This window comes from Sciurus vulgaris, assembly GCF_902686455.1.
Source record: "Sciurus vulgaris genome assembly, chromosome: 6".
In the NCBI taxonomy this organism is placed as follows: domain Eukaryota; kingdom Metazoa; phylum Chordata; class Mammalia; order Rodentia; family Sciuridae; genus Sciurus; species Sciurus vulgaris.
Window position 1 is genome coordinate 61,590,826 of NC_136466.1, and position 17,405 is coordinate 61,608,230.

At 52.6% G+C, this 17,405-nt stretch overlaps 1 protein-coding gene across 2 annotated transcripts in view; it reads right to left on the reverse strand.

Moving 5' to 3' along the window:
* Positions 1-17,405, reverse strand: part of TCOF1 (treacle ribosome biogenesis factor 1) — a 38,166-nt gene that overhangs the window by 4,128 nt on the left and 16,633 nt on the right. For both annotated transcript variants that reach the window (XM_079145968.1, XM_079145967.1), the window contains exons 14-24: positions 15,457-15,591; positions 15,060-15,251; positions 14,679-14,891; positions 12,239-12,349; positions 7,340-7,526; positions 6,072-6,190; positions 4,372-4,482; positions 3,905-4,148; positions 3,346-3,428; positions 2,537-2,711; positions 378-914 (exon numbers count right to left, since the gene is read on the reverse strand). In XM_079145968.1, coding sequence (XP_079002094.1) covers positions 378-914; positions 2,537-2,711; positions 3,346-3,428; positions 3,905-4,148; positions 4,372-4,482; positions 6,072-6,190; positions 7,340-7,526; positions 12,239-12,349; positions 14,679-14,891; positions 15,060-15,251; positions 15,457-15,591 — 2,107 coding nt within the window. The remainder of the gene's footprint in view (positions 1-377; positions 915-2,536; positions 2,712-3,345; positions 3,429-3,904; positions 4,149-4,371; positions 4,483-6,071; positions 6,191-7,339; positions 7,527-12,238; positions 12,350-14,678; positions 14,892-15,059; positions 15,252-15,456; positions 15,592-17,405) is intronic.

Here is a 17,405-nt window from a genome sequence, read left to right on the forward strand (position 1 = left end):
ACTCAGCTGTTCTGGTTCACTTTGCACCCCAGAGCTGGCAGGAAAAACAGGCTCCTCCGAGATCTGACATGGGCCAAAGGGGCAGAGGACACAATGACCTGCCCTCATCAGGTTGCAGCCTGAACCTGGACCTTCTAGAAGCCTGAAACTGAAAATGAATGTGACTGCCAGCTGCTAAGGGAACTTTCTGGGATTTGGGGAGCTGGTACACGCACTGCTCTGGGTGCTCTGGAATCTTTTTTTGGCTTTGCCACTAGCTGCCCAAGATACTTGACAAACCACTTCCCAGGTATCTCCCTCTGCATGGCCAAGAGATCAAGAGGTACCTAGGATCCCTGCCACCCTCAGCATGGGCCTAGGGAAGCAAGGTCACTTACTCTTATCAGATTTCTTCTTCTCTTTTTTGCTTTTTGGGTCATTCTGATCTCCACCCTCAACCTTCACTGTCCCCAGCTCCCCTTCTGGCTTGTCCTTGGCCCCTTGGGAGCCGGAAGATCCCTTCCCCTTCTTCTCCTTTGTGTTGCCACTTGCTTTGTCTCTCTTTGATTTCCCTTTGGAAGTCCTGGAGGCCTTTTCTGAAGAAATTGCACCCTCCCCACTTTCTCCGGCTGCTAGCTGCTTCTTCTTCTTGCTCTTGGGAGCTCTGACGGCAGACTGGTCTCCCGAGAGCTTCCGCTTCCGGCCTTTCCTGCTGCTTTCCTTGGTGGCATCTGCGGCCTTCTTCCTTTCCTGCTCCAGCAGCTCTGTCAGGACCTTCACCACAGAGGCCTGCACCTGGGCCTCACTTAGGGGCCAGGGCTCCCCCAGGAGGCGCTGGGCGATGCTGCTCTGCAGTGCCTGTGTTGAGTCTGTGGTGCTTGGGGCTCCCTTTGTGGGCTTCGGAGGTGTGGTGCCTGAGGTGGCTTCCTTTTTACCTGTGGAGAAAGGAGTTGGGAGTCCCAGATCTGGGGGAGCTGGGGGACAACTCTCATCTGGCAAGAGCTCAGGGGATGCAAGGGAAGAACGCTCCTCCTCTTACAATGGTATGGACGGGAAGGTGAGGTTCAGTGGTCACTTGGCCCCATCTAGTCTCCAAAGTTCACACCTTCCTCACACCTGGACCTCACCTTCAACTTAGAGCTCTTTGTCTTCTTACACCAAAACTCCGCTCAAATTAGGGTTGGAGATGGACAATGAACCCAGAACATTGATGTCAGGGCCTGAAATCTACCAACGAGATGAAAGGGCAAACAGGAGGGAGATGCTATCAACTAGCCAAGAGTCCAGAGGTGGGTCAGTAGTTCTTGTCTCCAAGTTTAACTTACGTGACTCTAGCTGGGACCCAGCTCCTCTCAAGGGCTGTTTCCCTGCTTGTAAATTGTGGAAATGGATGAATAATGATTCCCTCTTTAGAAACTATAGATATAAAATAAAAGTGAAGACCTTGTTGACAATTCACAATCCATCAATACAGTGTGCCCTTGGCCCTTTCTGGCCAGGGCTCAAGGCAGCCTGGGGGGTTCCTGGGTGCACAAGTGGTGGCTGACTAAGCTGGTTTACTGCCTGCCAGAGTGACTTCTGGTGCAGCCTTTGTTTAGAATTTTCCACGCCTCTGCTTGCCTCTGATAATTGTGTGCTGACTACACGTGTAAAAAAAACCTTCCACAGCCCCCTCTAAAATGTCTCCTTGTCACACCCGCCTCTCACAAAGAACACTGGGGAGGAAAGTGAGCAACGACTATGCTCCTGACCCAGCACACGAAGCTGCAGCTTAAAGCCCAAAGACTGGGCCTCCCCACTGCCTCTGGATGCTGCCTCTGACTGGGATAGGTCTCTACTTCATTCTGGGCTACACAGGCACAAAGCTCTTACAAGGTGAGCTCTGGAAGGGGAAGGGGGCTCAGTGGTTTGGTTCTGGAGGTGATCACTCATGGCTGGAGGCTGCTCACTGCCACATGCAGTGAGCCTGACCATGCCCACAGGCCCTCCAGTCTGCCCTCCAAAGGCCATGCGACTATTTTCTTGACATGCCCTAGAAGCATCACCCTCTGCAGGGCCTGTATTAGACATGTTTAGACACCCAGGGTGGCCAGGGGATTGTCAACACTTTAGAGTACATCAGAGTGGCTCTGGGCTGGTCCATTGCCAACTCCTGCAAACAGGCCTCCAGTCTTCTGACTGAGTCATCCTCAGTGCCCACACCCCACACCATGATCCTGTGTGCAGGGAAGAAAGTCAATAGGGCTGGCTGGAGAGTGAGGCCTACTGCACAAGCCAAGATGCTGCTTCCTCCAGGCAGACATTCTCCTATAGCTGCAACCAGCTTCCCCCAGCTGGATACACCAGGCTCCTGGGCTGCCCAAACCATGGGAGCCACACCTCAGGGCAGAGTCCACTAGCACTTCAAGAAGTACTGCTAGGTCTCATTTGAGACAAAAGCCCCTCATGTGGAGAGGCCCTGGTGGCAGACAGGACCATGTTGGTGGCATTGTTGCTGCAGGAGGACAAAAAAGGCCCATTGTCTTGTCCTTCCAAGTTGTACTGTTCCTTGACTTACCTGTTTTAAGGGAAATGGTGCCTGCTGTGTGTTGAGACTCCCGCTTGCCATCTGGGTCATCTCTGTGTGCCAGAGCAGAGGAAACCAAGGGGCTGGAATCTGGCTTTAGAGCTGCCTTTGAAGCCTGGGAATTGGCCAGGGTCAGCCCTGGGGTCACATAACCTGAGAGGAGAGACTGAAGAAGCCCAGTGTGAAAGAAGCCACAAGCCCATCCGCCCAGCCCAGAAGCATGACCCGCTATGAGGAAACCAGCCCAGGGTGCTTCAGCCCTCAGAGTGCACCTCCTGAACTATTTTAGACAAGTATATCCAAACGGGAAATTTCTTATGAATGCAAATGCAATGCACAGCAAGAGTAGCCTTAAAGGAACCTAGTTAAGACATGTTTGTTTGGGCCTCACTGGAATCAAGGTGAATCCTTTTCACAGACCCAGATGGTTAACTGCTTGGGCTCCTAGGACTCTGGGTAGGAGCTCGCCTGGCTCTTTTCTTTCTTTCTTTTTTTGTACCAGGGATTGAACCCAGAGGCACTTAACCACTGAGCAGCATCCTCAGTCCTTTTTTATATTTTATTTAGAGATAGGGTCTCACTAAGTTGCTAAGGCTGGCTTTAAACTTGTGACCCTTCTGCCTCAGCCTCCTGAACCACTGGGATTCCAAGTGTGCACCAGCAAGCCCAATAGCCTGGTGCCTTTGCAGGCACGACCTTGCCCAGGGCAAGAGGAGGGGGCCAGAAGTCTGAGCTGAGGACGCCTGGTCTAAGAGTGCAGCCCAAGCCCTGTGGGCAGCCAGCCCTCTCCCGGCAATTACCTGGGAAGGTGCCACCACTTCATCCTCGCTGGACTCTGCTGTGGTCTCCTCTACCAAGGTCTCCTTCCCAGAGGGGGTTGGACCTACTGGAGAAACAAAGGTATCCTGTTGGGGTCCCTGGTGGCTCTTGTCAGTCAGGCAGAGCGAGCCCTTGAGAGGCCTGAGATGCCAGGGCTGTGTCCCTCCCCCTCCTGCCCACGGCTTCCTATTGCTCCTCTACATCAACGCTACTCCCGGCCTTCATCTCAAACTCCCAAGGCCCCACTTATACTCCCTGCATTCTTCTGTCGGGAAGCATGGTCTTGGGATTTAGGGGAGTCAATTAGAGGAGCCTGATAGCAAGAGGCTACCAGCAGCTCAACAAAAGTCAGGTCTTTGAAATCACCTGGATGGACTTCCTCAGAGGGCAATACACATGGGTAAACTGAGATCCAATGTGGAATGACATGGCCAAGGTCTCAGATCAAGCTGGGATACATAATGAGCTAAGGCCAAAGCCTAGGGTCTACCAGGCTGCACCCCACCCCCAGCCCTGGACTTTCCCTCCTAGCACCCTCACCTAGCCTTGGAGTTGACTTGGCCTTCTGGGGTTCCCTATTATCCTCGCTTCCCGAAGAGCTATCGCTGCTGTCCTCGCTGTCATCGGAGCTCCCAGGGTCTTTGGCTTTGGGGCAGCCGGAGAGACTGGCTGTGGCCTGTTGGCCTGCAGGAAGCTTGGGTTGTTTGAGCTTGTTGGTCACTTTGGCCTGGACAGGGGAGCTCTGGGGACGAGTCACAGGGAGGGCTCCCACAGCACTGCCAACCTAATTTGGTGAAAGAAAGAGCAGAAGGTCAGGCCAAGCAGTACGGTGAATGCGGAGCACAGCAATGGGGCCACAAAGGTGATCTCCGGGATCCTTCCCACGACTCTCTAGGGTGAATGCTGTAGCTTCTTCTTACACACCAGCCCACGGAGACCCAGGAAGACCCAGAGCTGTGCCTGTACCTCCCTGTGGCAGGTCTGGTAGCTCTGCTTCCAAAGCTCACCTCACTTGAAGACTGAGTCCTGGCAGGAGGCTGGGCCTCATTTGCTTTATGGGTGAGGACTTTCAGGGCAGCCTGCGTCAGTGGGAGGGAAGCTGGGTTCTGCTTTGCCACCTGTGGACAGTGAGGGGTAGCCCTGAGACCACGGGTAATTGAGATGCTATCCATGTCAGGCCTGGTCAGACCCTGTCTGGCTGGGGTGAGGGGACCCAAGCATGAAGAGTCACGGGCCGGGAGTCGAGGACTGAGGGACAATTAAAGGGGCAATTTCACCATTTGGGCAGAAAGATGGGTGGCAGGTTTAAGGCTATGAGCAAGTCACCTTGTTCTCAGAGTAGAGAGAGCTCCCAGCAAGGAAGGAAGTAGCTCAGTTTCACCAGAGGCCCACCACTAATCTGCACCCTCTTCAGGATGTGCCTCTAGCTTGGAGGTCCCCCTGGGTGCCACTCCTACTTCATGTACCCACCAACAGTCAGGGAGTGAGAACTTCAACTTCCCTACCTGCAGGGTGCCCCCAGCTCACCTCCTTGGTGGGGGGTCTTCCCTGTACATCCTAAAGCAGATCACTCATTATTCCCTGGTTTATATTGTTTTCTTCCTAGCAGCAAGCAGTTGGGGAGGATCTCGTTTCTATTTGATTTCCTTGTTTAATGCCTGCTTCCTGGCTGGCTGGAGAACACCATGAGGGGAGGGACCCTCCTGTCTTGTTCCTGTTATAGCCCATGTCTGGCATGGGTAGACGGTCAGCACCACCTACTGGCTGAGTAGCCAAACAGGTGCGGGTTTGGGGGGTGTCGTGACCACACGCTGGTTACCCACCAGCACGCAGTCCCAGAGGCCCTTCTTGAGACAGCACTTGTGGTGCACCCAGTGAGCAGGTGGTACATCAGCCCCTCCAAGGTGGCGCTGCCCCCTACTGCAACGTTCTCTTGCCCTCTCAGGAAGAAGTGGGTGAGATATAGTGAGCTCCTTCTCAATGGGATAACAAACCCATATGGCTGGAAAGAGCAGGGACTGGGAGTCAGGAGGCCTAGGTTCTGGCCCTGCCCAATTCTGATCAAGCCATAGCTCTGGTGCGGGTGTGTGCTCAGTTTTATCATCTGAATAGTGGGTCACTGTTTTCATCTTCAGGCAAGGGCCAAATAACAATGCACTGAAAATGGGAAAGGCTGTGAAGAATGCTAAAGTCATTGTTCCAAACACTATAAAGGGCAACTTTGGTTCATGGCATTTCAAAAGTGGGAGGAAGAAAACAGATCAGAAGCTCCATCATGCTGAAAAAACTGACAAGGGACTCCAGGAGTGAAGCTGGCTCTGCTCAGTTGTGGGTTCCCTGAAAGTCATCTTGATTCTGTTTCTTGTTTTGGTACTGGGATTGAACCCAGGGCTGCTTTACCACTGAGCTACATCCCTAGCCCTTTTCATTTTTTATTTAGAGACAGACAGTCTCCCTAAGTTGCTGAGGCTGGCCTTAAACTTGTAATCCTCTTGCCTTGGCCTCCTGATTCACTGGGATTTCAGGTGTGTGCCACCATGCCCTCTGAAAGCAATTCCTACAATACAAAGGTGATTTGGGAATCTGGCATCAGGTCTATGGCTGGAAAGACAGGAAGGCCTCTGGCTGTGAGGCCAGTGCTGTTGGGTGGGTGGGAGACAGGCACTGCAGTGGAACCAGCTGTCTTCCCGCCCTGTCTACCCAGTACCTGAGTGGCTGCTGTCTCCTGTTTCTTGCCTTCTGATGCCCGACTGGACTCCTCACTGCTGTTGGATCTGGGGGTTGTCCGTGAGTGGGCAGTAGACACAGTCACATTGGTTTTAACAGCTGAAATGGAGGACAGGTACATATCAGGGTGCAGAAGCCCCATGGCCTCCTCAGTGGTAGCAAAACCCAGTTATCAGTCCATCCTGGGAACCCAGTGCTGTGCTCAGGCCTTACACAGGGAAGGTTTCACTCCGTACACCAAGCATTCCAGGCGGGGGCCTGTCATCCAACAGGGCTCGGTGGCATTAAATGGCTACTAGGGCAGTGACCCACCCCCCAGTTTTTTCCTTATGCCCTCTCCTCTTGGCCAGTCAGGCTGCTTGCTATTCCTGAGCCACAAGCGGGGACACTGGTACCAGAGACCCTTCAGGTAAAATGGTCTCTCATGAGAATCACCCAGATATCTGCACAGGCTGTTCCACAAGGGTTCACTGGAGAGCTGCTCAATCAGAGCCAAAGACAAGACCCTCTGTCTCCTCTAATATGGTGCGGGCAGAATGGAACGTGGCACTACCTTATAGCCAGTAGGAATCACATATGTACTGACAAACACACGACAATGTCACAACACACCCCTGAAGATGACAAGCACTGTGTACAGTATGGTCCACTTTAGAAACACAGGTGTACCTTTGGTCAAGTCAGCAGGAGTGAAATGATAGAAGTAATAATTTGGGATGCAGGCAGTGGGGTTATCAGTGACATTTTTTTCTTTCTCTCTCTTATTTTGAGGTGGGGTCTTGCTAAGTTGCCCAGACTGGTCTCAAACATGCAAATGTCCTACTTTTTGTTGATAGATGAAATCCATCCTTTCAACATCTCTGCTTAGATTACCTCAACTCTTAAATGCCACCAGGGATGGCAAGCTCACTGCCACCTTAAGGGCCCACCCCAGTCAGTCAGTGATTAAGACAGCTTTTCCTTAGACCATGAAGATCCTGGTCCCTGTAGCTTCTAGTCACTGTCCTGAGTCTCACGCTGCTTAGAGCTGGCAGAGCAGCCTTGGAAGTGAATCTCTAGAACCAAAGGTCACCCTTCATCAGAGTGACAATGCAGGGCCCAGACTCCTGGCCTGACCAATGCCTTGCTATGCAACTCGACCAGCGTCTTGTCCCTTCTGACCTCAATGCGGGTAGTGCCAGCAGCTCCACCCAGCTGAGCCTGACAGGTGAAGCAGGGCATCAGCACTGCGTGCGGGGCTGCACTCACCGGGCGTGGAGGACTGCGTGGCGGGGATCAGGTCCTCATCCTCGCTCTCGGAGGAGGAGCGCCCGGCGGTGCTGTCTGAGACCCGGGCCTTCCTCGGGGTGTTCACAGCTTGGGCCTGTGCAGGAGTAGCAGCCGGGCCAGCTGGACTACGATTAGGGTCGACAAAAATCAGAGGGGGTTTAATCACCTTGAAAAACAAAAACAGAACATACCCCCCAGTGATTAAAGGCTTGGCCAGGGAAAGGGGAAGACAGGACTGGGGAGGACTTTGTAAGGCAAGGGATCCAAGGAGTTCATGGGCAGCTGGGCAGAGGCCATTCTAGCTGCCCAGGGTACTCCCAGCCCACACACATACCATGGCACCTTCCGAGACCCAGCACAGCACCTCACAGCTCACAGGAGCCCACCTGATCCTGACAGTGAACCCCTGAGTGCAGCCATATCAGATGCACTTACAGGTGAGAGGTCTACAAGTCCAGAGAGGGAAAGAGAGGTGCCCACCGTTGCAGAGCCTACTAGAAGCCGCAACGTTCAACTGAGCCTTCTGTCTTCTGGCTGATTTCAGAGACCTGCTGAGTGGGAGCCCTAAAGTCTTTCCCAGTGACCTGGTCATAAGGTAAGATTCTCCCAGGAAGCTGTTTCTAGTCTAGCTCTCTCCATTGCAGCAACTCTGACACGGTCCTCCTGAGATGAGGCCCAGCCCCACTACACTGACCTAGTTCGTCAACACATAAAATACATGAGGGAAACAGGGGTGGTTGGGTAGGGAAGAACCCATGGATTAAGATTTAAAGGGATTAATAACCTAATGCAGCGTGTGGTCCTGATTTGGAATCTTATTTGAATACACCAAATATAAAAAATAGCATTCATGAGATAATTGGGAAAATGACAACGCTGCCTGGGTAGGTCAGTTTTTTTAGATGTGATATAGAATCGTGGTTGTGCCTAAAAGAAAGAAAAAAGGAAGAGTCCTCATTCAGAGCAGCACACTGAACTCCTAGTGGATCAGAGGGCAGGTCCGAGACCAACTTCAAAGTGGCCCAGTGGGTGCTGGGCGAGGCGGGTTATGTGACCGCAGAGATGGGGATGGCTGTGAGTTCTTTACACTGCTTCACCTTTGGGTGGGCTCTCCATGTCCCACTGAGAAAGTGACAGGAAAAGTAGGTGGTAACAGTAGCTCCCTGATGTGGGGCAGGTGTCTAGCTGGGAACCACAGCTCCTAGAATGTGCCACCCACACATCAGGGACTCCAGGACTGCACCCAGCTAGTGAGAGCAGGCAGAGCCATGACCCAAGGACTGGGGAACATCTACTTTCCACTTTTGAAATGTCAGTGCTGACTTGAGGTCTGGGTTGGGGGTAGTTAGGTGTCGGGCAGGGTTTGTTCGCCACACCATCCTGCCCACCTCTTGGGCCTGGTTTGTCACCAACTATCCCCCAAGATGCCGCACTGCAAAGAGGTAAAGTAAAAACCACAGCAGAAAGGTGCCTGCCCGAGGGTGGAAGCTCTGCTCGGCTTAGGCCCTTCCTACCCCTGCCAAACAGCCTCCCCCGCGGCTGCTCTGATCTGCCACTTCCAGAGCCTTCCTTCCCACGTGATGAAAAAGAGAAGGATGCAAAGTGGGAGAAGGCTTGCCGTGGAGGGAGGGGGATCTATATATATGTGAGGAGACAGAAGAACAGATTGTCGGGGACCAAGAGAGGCAACGAACCCACTGAGGCAAACAATAGCGTCTCGGGATGTTAAAAGCAGCGCAGCAGCAGAGCCTCCTCCCAGCTCCACCTGCCCACGCCACCCCGGCCCGGCCCGGCCGCTGGGCTGTGGGAGGGAGGTGGTGCAGGGGCCCGGATGCAGAGGGCGGTTGGGCCACAAGGGGCCACAGCCCAGTACTATTCTAAGCAGGAGCTCAAAGATCAGTCCTGGAGAGTTCAAAGAGGAGGGCTGTGTCACCCAGGGTGCAGGGGATACCCACTTTTATGCCTTTCTCTGCCATGACAGCCCTGTGTGGTCAAGCTCCAGAACCCCGAGACCCACACATCAGGGACTCCAGGACTGCACCCAGATAGTGAGAGCAGGCAGAGCCGTGACCCAAGGACTGGGGAACATCTACTTTCCACTTTGGAAATGTCAGTGCTGACTTGAGGTCTGGGTTGGGGGTAGTTAGGTGTTGGGCAGGGTTTGTTCGCCACACCATCCTGCCCACCTGTTTCTCACCTGTTGAAAGGACTAATAGTAGTCCCTGTCACGTCACTCACTGGGGTGGGCAGACTGCAAAAGAGCTCATGCAGGGGTGCTCCTGGGCTGGTCAGAGAAACTCCAAGCCCGAGGCCGCACCTGTAGGTGGACAGCACTAAGGACCAGGAGGAGCCCAGGGTTCCCTTCCCACTCATGCTCTGGTGCCTGTGGGAAGAAGCCACAGGCTTCCTGGGTACTACCTGCTTCCTGTTAAAGCTGAGCTCAGAACTTGTGTTCTCACTCAGCAAGTCTGGGGCCAGGTGGGACTGGTGGCTCAGGCTGCTTGACCCCAGCATGGGACACAGTCACAAAGGCACAACTGCTCCAACAGCTCCTATCAAAACTGCCTGTGGGGCTGGAAGTGTAGCTCAGTGGAAGCAGGAGTGCTGAGCACAGGGAGGCCCTGGCTCATCCCCAGCACCTCAGAAACAAGACAAAAACCTGTCTGTGGGTTAGTTAGCAGATCCTGGGCTAGTCCCACCCTAGGGGACTAAGAAATTCCACTCTTTGGGGATGTGGCTGAGAATTTTGAGTTTTGAGCCTTGCTGCAGGGGTTCAAAAGGTTGAGGCCCAAAGAAAGCAAAGGGCCTTGTCCAGGGTGACCAGCAAACTGCTCTGAAATGCAGGATTGGAAGTTAGTTCTCCTGGGACCAGCCAGGAGCTCCTCTTAGTACCATTCACATTAGGCCTAAATTTAATGCCCTAACTTCATTTGTTACAGGTTTCTCTTTTTTTCCTCTCTGAAACTCTGAGGGCAGGGCCTATATCTTTTGTTGTTTTGGCAAAATGATAGAGCACAAGCAGCACTTCCAAAAATATTAATTTGGCTGGTAGGTAAAAACCATGTATACTCTTGGTGTACATCCATACTGTGACACACACGTGTCATGGAATGGCTCCCTCGAGCTATTTAACACATGCATTCCTCATATACTTACTACTTGTTTTTTGATCAGCACCCATGCCAGGCTGCAGCGCAGGCCCTAGCTGAGGCCCATGCTCTACACAATGGGGCTGAGGTGCAGTGAGGCGACTGGGACTGCAGCCAGTCTCCATCCCTGACTCGTAGCCTGGGGCTCAGCCTACCACCCGGGCATCAAGCTTTTGCCTGGTTGGTGGGCTAATAAGAAAAACATCAAAAACTGCCAATAGCAAAATGTTTGATAAATGCTTACTAATGAGAGTAATCACAATTAAGGAACTGGGGACTGAGAAGCTGAAAGTCCCCTAGCTAGGTGGAGGCCACAGTTTCCCCAGGAAGTGCCTATCTTCCCTAAATCTTCCCCAGGGAATGCACAAACTGCTGACTATTTTCCCTTCTGCTTTTCAAACAGGGGCTCCAGAATCTTCAGGAATAACGTACCAATTAAATAGTTCAGTTTAAGCACGATGTTCATTTTAATTGTGTTAGCCCGCCCCTGCAGAGAAAGGCAGAGGGGCCCCTCCCTCCCAGCTGTTAAGAGCCCTCTGAGAGGGAGGCTTCACAAAGCTCCATAGCCAGCCAGGGGCACAGCCCAAGCCCCAGAGAGATGTCCCGATAGGGGCAGGGAGCAGGCAAGTGTGGATGGCCTTGGTTCAAATGGATGGGGCAGGTGGCTCAACTGTAAGCCTCATTCCCCCTCAACATAGAAATTACAAAAGGATCTCCCCTCAGGGTTCTTGTGGGAATTGAACAGAATACTTCAAAATGGGGTTCAGCACAGCCCTGGCACACAGGGAGGGAACAATAATATTAGTTGTACCCCATCGTTTTTGTGGAGGTGTATGAGCAGCGTAGGAGGACCTGACTGATGGGCTGACACCTGATCCAGAAGAGCAGGGGTGAAGCAGGTCCCCTGGTGCAGGGGCTGCAGGACTCCAGCATCGCTCGTGAGGCCAGGCAGATGCTTCCAGAAGCACTGGGCCAGGGGACAAAGGACAGTGAGGCTGGTAAAAAGGCCTGGGTTCACAAGGAAACCAAGCTCCTTGGTCTTTGCAGTCAGAGAAGGTATACTTGGTCCCCCCTTGACGATGTGGTCTGAAGAGGACTAGGGTGCAGAAGGGCACACTAAGGTGCCACAGTTGCTCAGGATGGGGTCTTGGATGAGGCCCCTGGGATTCTGATGAGTCCTGCAGAGAAGCTCTGGTCCCAAGTGGGAATAGGGACATACAGGGGCCAGGAGCCAGTGTTTGTGCCCTTCTCAGTCTCTTCCTGAGAATCTGGGGAAACTGCCTCAACTCTCAGGGCCTCCATTCTCCAACTGTCAAACAGGGCAATGCCATCTGCCCTCCTGACGCTCACAGGCATTCCTGCACAGGACATGAGCTACCTGTGCCAGCACAAACGAGGAGACAGGCGCCATGACCCACCCCCTCCATTTCACAACTGAAACGCTGAGCCTCGGGAGGCCACAGCCTTTGCTGGGGTCCCAGGCTGACGGGTGTGGACCTGCTTTTACCCTTTGCCACCCTGCTTGGAAGCCTGTGTGTTCAACTGTTCTCTGCAGTCTGCCTCCTGGGGTTACTGTCCCAAAGAATGTGTCAAAGGAGAGAGCTCTGGAAACTGTGAAGTGCTGTTTCAAAGTGGCAAGTTTTCCCTGTGGGAAAGACCTGCACCCTACCCCCAGTTCACCACCCTTCTGAGCTGAGCCTGGAGTGTCTTCAGACCAAGTGCTGCCTACCTGGCTTGATGGCAACTCTTCGCCACTGCTGTCTGAGGACACCTTCGTGTTCTTCTCTGTGGGTCCTGAGGTCAGGGCCTTGCCTCTGGCAGTTTTGGAGGTACCATCCTTCTGAGGAGGCAAGAAAATGATGGGGAGGGGGTACTAGCTGAGGGGGAGCACAGAAAGTGAGCCACTACCCTCACGTGCTCTGGCTCTCTGGGGAAGATGGCACAGCCCCATTCACACACACGCACACAGGGGACAGCTGCTGGCCAGGCAAGCCGCACAGCCATTGGACACACACATGTCCACCTGCTTATCTTCTTCCAGAGCTGACTCTGAACTTGAAAGGAGCATATGACTTAGACACAGATAAAACCTGGGGGCTGTGGTGCTGGTGGCCTGGGGTCTGAAAGGAGACAGCAGCCCGGGACAAGGTTGTAGATCACTGGTCCCAGCACAGCTCGCATCTGGTTCTAACACTCCCAGCTAAAAGTGGGAGCCACCTAGGAGTGGCCTACTGGCCGCCATTCCTTCCTACCAGGCCAGGCATGAGGGGCTGGCTGGACAGGCCCTGTAGCCAGAGGCCAGAGGTTAGACTCTACCTTCTGTTACTCAGCCCAGTCAGAAGTGGCACCCACTGGGCCTGAGCCCCCAATTCCTCCGGAGGAGCTGAAAGAACTTGATTTGTATGTGTCATTTCCCAATTTTAATTTTTCTTATTTTTGTCTTTTTCAGTACTGGGGATTGAACCCAGGGAAGCTTTATCACCAAGCCATGTCCTCAGGCCTTTTCTTTTTTGAGTTGCCATTTACGTTGCCAAGGCTGACCCAGAACTCACTATCTTCCTCCCTTGGCCTCCTTTGCTGGGATTATAGGTGTGTGCTACTGTGCCCAGCTTCCCATTTTATTTACTTATTTATATTTTACTTTATTTTATTTGGAGACAGGGTCTCTGAGTTGTGTAGGGCCTCGTTATGCTGAAGCTGGCTTTGATTCTCCTCCTCGGCCCCCTAAGCTGTTAGGATTACAGGTGTGCGCCACCACGCCTTGTTCTAGCTTCCCAATTTTTAAATGGGGCAACTACAGTGTACACTGCTGGCTGCTTCCTGAGCAGCTGTGCTTCTCTATCTTCCTTGCTCATGGACTCCGACTCTGCTCTGGTGGCTCTCATCACATGCTCTGGGGAGGGTGGTCCTCTTCCTAGCCACTCTTAGGAACTATAGGTCCCTCATCAGTGACCAGGGAGAGGGGCTGGGTACCTCCAGCCCAAGATCTGGACAAGGAAACCTGGGAAGGGGTTTGCTGGGGATGTTCACAATTCTTCAGAAGATGCTGCAGCCCTATTATGACCAGGAGGCTGGCAGGTTACTAGGGATGCTGAGCTGTTGAACTGGTCCCCTTAGAGCTGAAGCTTTTCCGAACTGGGTTTTGTCCTTCAAGATCAGCTCAACTGTACTCGCTTCTGGCCTCTTACAGACCTGTTCTCCTAGCTCTGGGAGACAAGAGCACTACCAGAATATTCTTCCATGATCTAGTCACCCGTCTCCCCCTACAGCCTGCAGGCTCCTTGAGGGAAGGGCCAATGCCTTCCACGCACAAAGGCAGAGGTAGGTTAGTGCTAGGAGCATTTAACACAATTCTTGGTGCTTGTTTTACTCCTGAAGAAACTGGAAATATAAGAGGGGGTGGAACTTGGCCAGGTGTGATTTCTGGCTTCCTTCAAGAAATGGAAGATTTGGCCATAATGATGGCACATTTCTACAAGGTCACAACTGGCAGTTTTCCGACAGGACTGTCCCTCCAGCTGGCCCTAATTTTGCTACATACCCACTGTCTTTCCTAATACCGAGGCTCAATGTCAGCTGCCATCATCTATCACTTCCATCAGGCCAATGTCAACCACTTTTATCACATGCCAGAGCCCTAACTAGAATGTCACCCTAAGTTTCTGTAGGACATAGCCAGCCCTGCTGCCTTCTGAAATCAGAGAAATCCGTTCTGATAAAAGGTCATTTCTCATTTCCTCTCTCCCGACACCTCAGGACCAAGGCTTCACACTAAGCTAGCTGGGACTTCCCTGGGGAGATGCACCTGCCTATGAGGCCCAGGCCCAGGTGAGAGGTATGGCTTCCTTCATCACCTGGACCTCATGATCCCTGCACCACAGTTCAAACTTTGCATCTTAGCAGGAGCTGCTGGACTGGACTTGCCTGAAGTTGGTGTATCTGCCCAAGTTGGGGAGGCCCTGGTAGTTAAGAGAGTGCCTAGGACACCCTTCACTGGGGAGACCTTGGTTTGGGGGTTTATAGGCAGATTCCACCTAAGGGCATGAAGTAGAGGAAGGGATCCTACACCTATAGCCTTACTGTGTTCTTCTTTCCCCACCCGGCCCTGATCTTGAGGAGTTCCAACTGAGGAGTGAATGGTGATGGCTTAGAGGTCTGGCAGGTCTCACCTGAGCTGGGGTCATGGCTGCCACTGTCTCTTCCTCGCTGTCAGACTCCTCACTGCTGCTGTCTGAATCCTCCTCCTGCTTCCCTACCAGGTCTGGGGCTTGGGCCTTGGCAGAAACAGGCCTAGTGGGTGCTGGAGGGGCACCTTTCCTGGGAGACCCCTTGGCAGGGCCTGAGGCAGCCCTGACCTGGAGCTTCTTCCCCAAGGGCTTTGCCTGCAGTGAGAGATGGGGCGAGGTTAGAGAGACAGGGGAAGTGTGGAGACAAGGAGGTTGATGGCAAAGGGGGGGGTGGCCCTTGCAGGGACTGGGCTTGGGCATGTTGGCGGCTCCCGGCGCAGACGTCAAGCATAGAGCTGCTCCCCACCCAGCACCTTGGCCTACCTGAGCTGGCGCCACCTCCTCCTCACTGTCTGACTCCTCCTCGCTGCTCTCAGAATCCTCCTCCTCTGCCCTGCCAATGGGCCCCTTCTGGATCTGGGCTGATCTGGCTACTGCCCTTCCCATGGCTGGCGCAGATGCCTGTCCCTTCATTGTGACGGTGCTATTCTGGGGGGTTTTCACTGGTGGCTTCCCCTGAATTGAGAGGAGATAATGCTACTGGAGACAGGGGGACAGCACGACTCCTTTCAGACTAAACTCTCCCATGGTAGGACTCCTGAGGTCACCTGCCTAGGCACGGCCTTGGTGAGAGGTATGGCTTGTCTAGGCTGGGGTCACTGTTTGGTCCTTCCCTCTGCCCCAACTCCCGACACTTCTTGCGGCTTCTGGCCCCACTTGCCTTGGCCGGGGACACCTGTTTGGCTGGAGCAGCTGCTGTGAGCACTTTTCCGGTGGCTGATGTTACCCCTTTGGCGGATGCTCTAGTGGGAGCTAGGCTGGCCTTGGCCTGAGGGGTATTCCCTGAGGACTTCGCCTGGAAGGAGAAGAGGAAGTTATAGGAGTGAGTAACATGCGCAAGCCCAGTTAGTCAAGAACATGGATTCTACAGTCAGATGCCTGAGCCTAGATTTGGGCTCCTTCATTTAACAGCTGTGTGAAGGCGAAAGCATTTGATCTCACTGGGCCTCAGTTTCCTCTTCTGTAAAATGAGGACAATAACCTCACCTACACATATTAAACACTAAAACTCTTTAAACATTTTTCTTTGTGTGTGCTAAGCATAATCCTACCCAGAACAGAGGTGTTTTCTAGGTTCCCTTTCAGCTAGGTAACAATACCTTAAATTCTGGTAAATGGAATATAAGTTGAGGGCCATAAAAGATAGGAAACATTTCTCTTTCTCCCTGCCGGCTGGAATGTTGCTGTAATAAATGGGGCTCAAGCAGCCATATTAATCTATGTGGAGGAAGCCTGGTACTGAGGATAACAGAACAAGGCAAAAACCATTGTTATTTGAGGTTTTCTGCAGTCTAATCTAACTTAACTGATATCCAGAGAATTTCCAAAATGCCTCTCAGGGTCTCCAGCAAATGCAGACCTACAGAGATGAAAATGACAAAGGGAAATTTCCAGAGATCTTTGCCAGGGGTATAGCAGTCGGCCCGGCTAATGTGAAACAGAACATGAAGTTGGCATCATCTCAAGACCCTGCCTCATTCAGAGATGTCATCTGGGCAGTGTCAGAAGATAGTGTCCCTCGTGTGCATGAAAATAAGTGGAATGAAGAGTCAGGACTTCAGGAAGGAAAAGTCCCTATGGCTGGAAGCTCATGGGTGCAGCACTCCTGTCATCCTAGGGGGTCTTGTCTTTTACTCAGATGTGAGGAAACAAACAGAAGCTGCAGGGGCCACCTTGACCCGACAAGTCTCAATACATAAAAAAGGACATACAAAAGCTGTTCTCCAACCACAGAGCGATCAAATTAGAAATCAACAACAGAAAGAAACCTGGGTAATCCCAGATATTTGGAAATTGAACAACCCACTTCTAAATAACCCATGGTTCAATGAATAAAAATAAAACACCCACCTCAAGGTACAGGTGGGAGGCTCAGATGGGAAGACAAATACTTAAGTGATCTGCACAATAAAACCCTGGAGGCACTGGATCTGGAATGTGTCTGCAGCAAGGCAGAGGGGAAGCAGCCTGATGGACCTGGAAGGGGCCTGGTGGAGCCTAACACCTTGGTGGAGGAATCCTGGGACCTTGGGTGCTGCCACAAGTCAACAGCCAGAGGGGGGACAAAAACATTCAGAGAAATGTGTCTGGTACAGAGAAAGAAGAAATGACTAATTTCTGAGCAATTATTGAAAAAAAATAAGAAGAACAATTAAAAATAATAAAAGTGGGGGTAGATGAGTGTAGGGACTCTTCACTGCTCCCTACTCTTGGGGGTGGGGGGCTAGACTGGATTCTGCTGCATATCAGCCTGGCCACCTGCACATCACTCAGTGAGAGCTTGCCAGATGCAGGGCCCCTGCTGGGTGCTGCAGGCGAGACCAGTCCCGTTCTCACCCACCTGGGAGGACTGGTTCCAGACGTACAATAGTGGAACAAGAAGGCCCACAGATTAATACACGTGCTAGGACATGGGCTGGAACTTGAACCAGGCAGTCTGGCTCCAAACCCCTGCCATCGGCCCCCGCCACCATATAGATGTGCAATACCCAAGCCAGGCACACTCCCCTAACCCCCCATCTGATCTTTGCATTGACAGCTTTCTCTACCCAGAATCCTCTACCCTCCACCTTCAGCCCCTGGCTTAGATGCCACTCATAAAAACCTGGG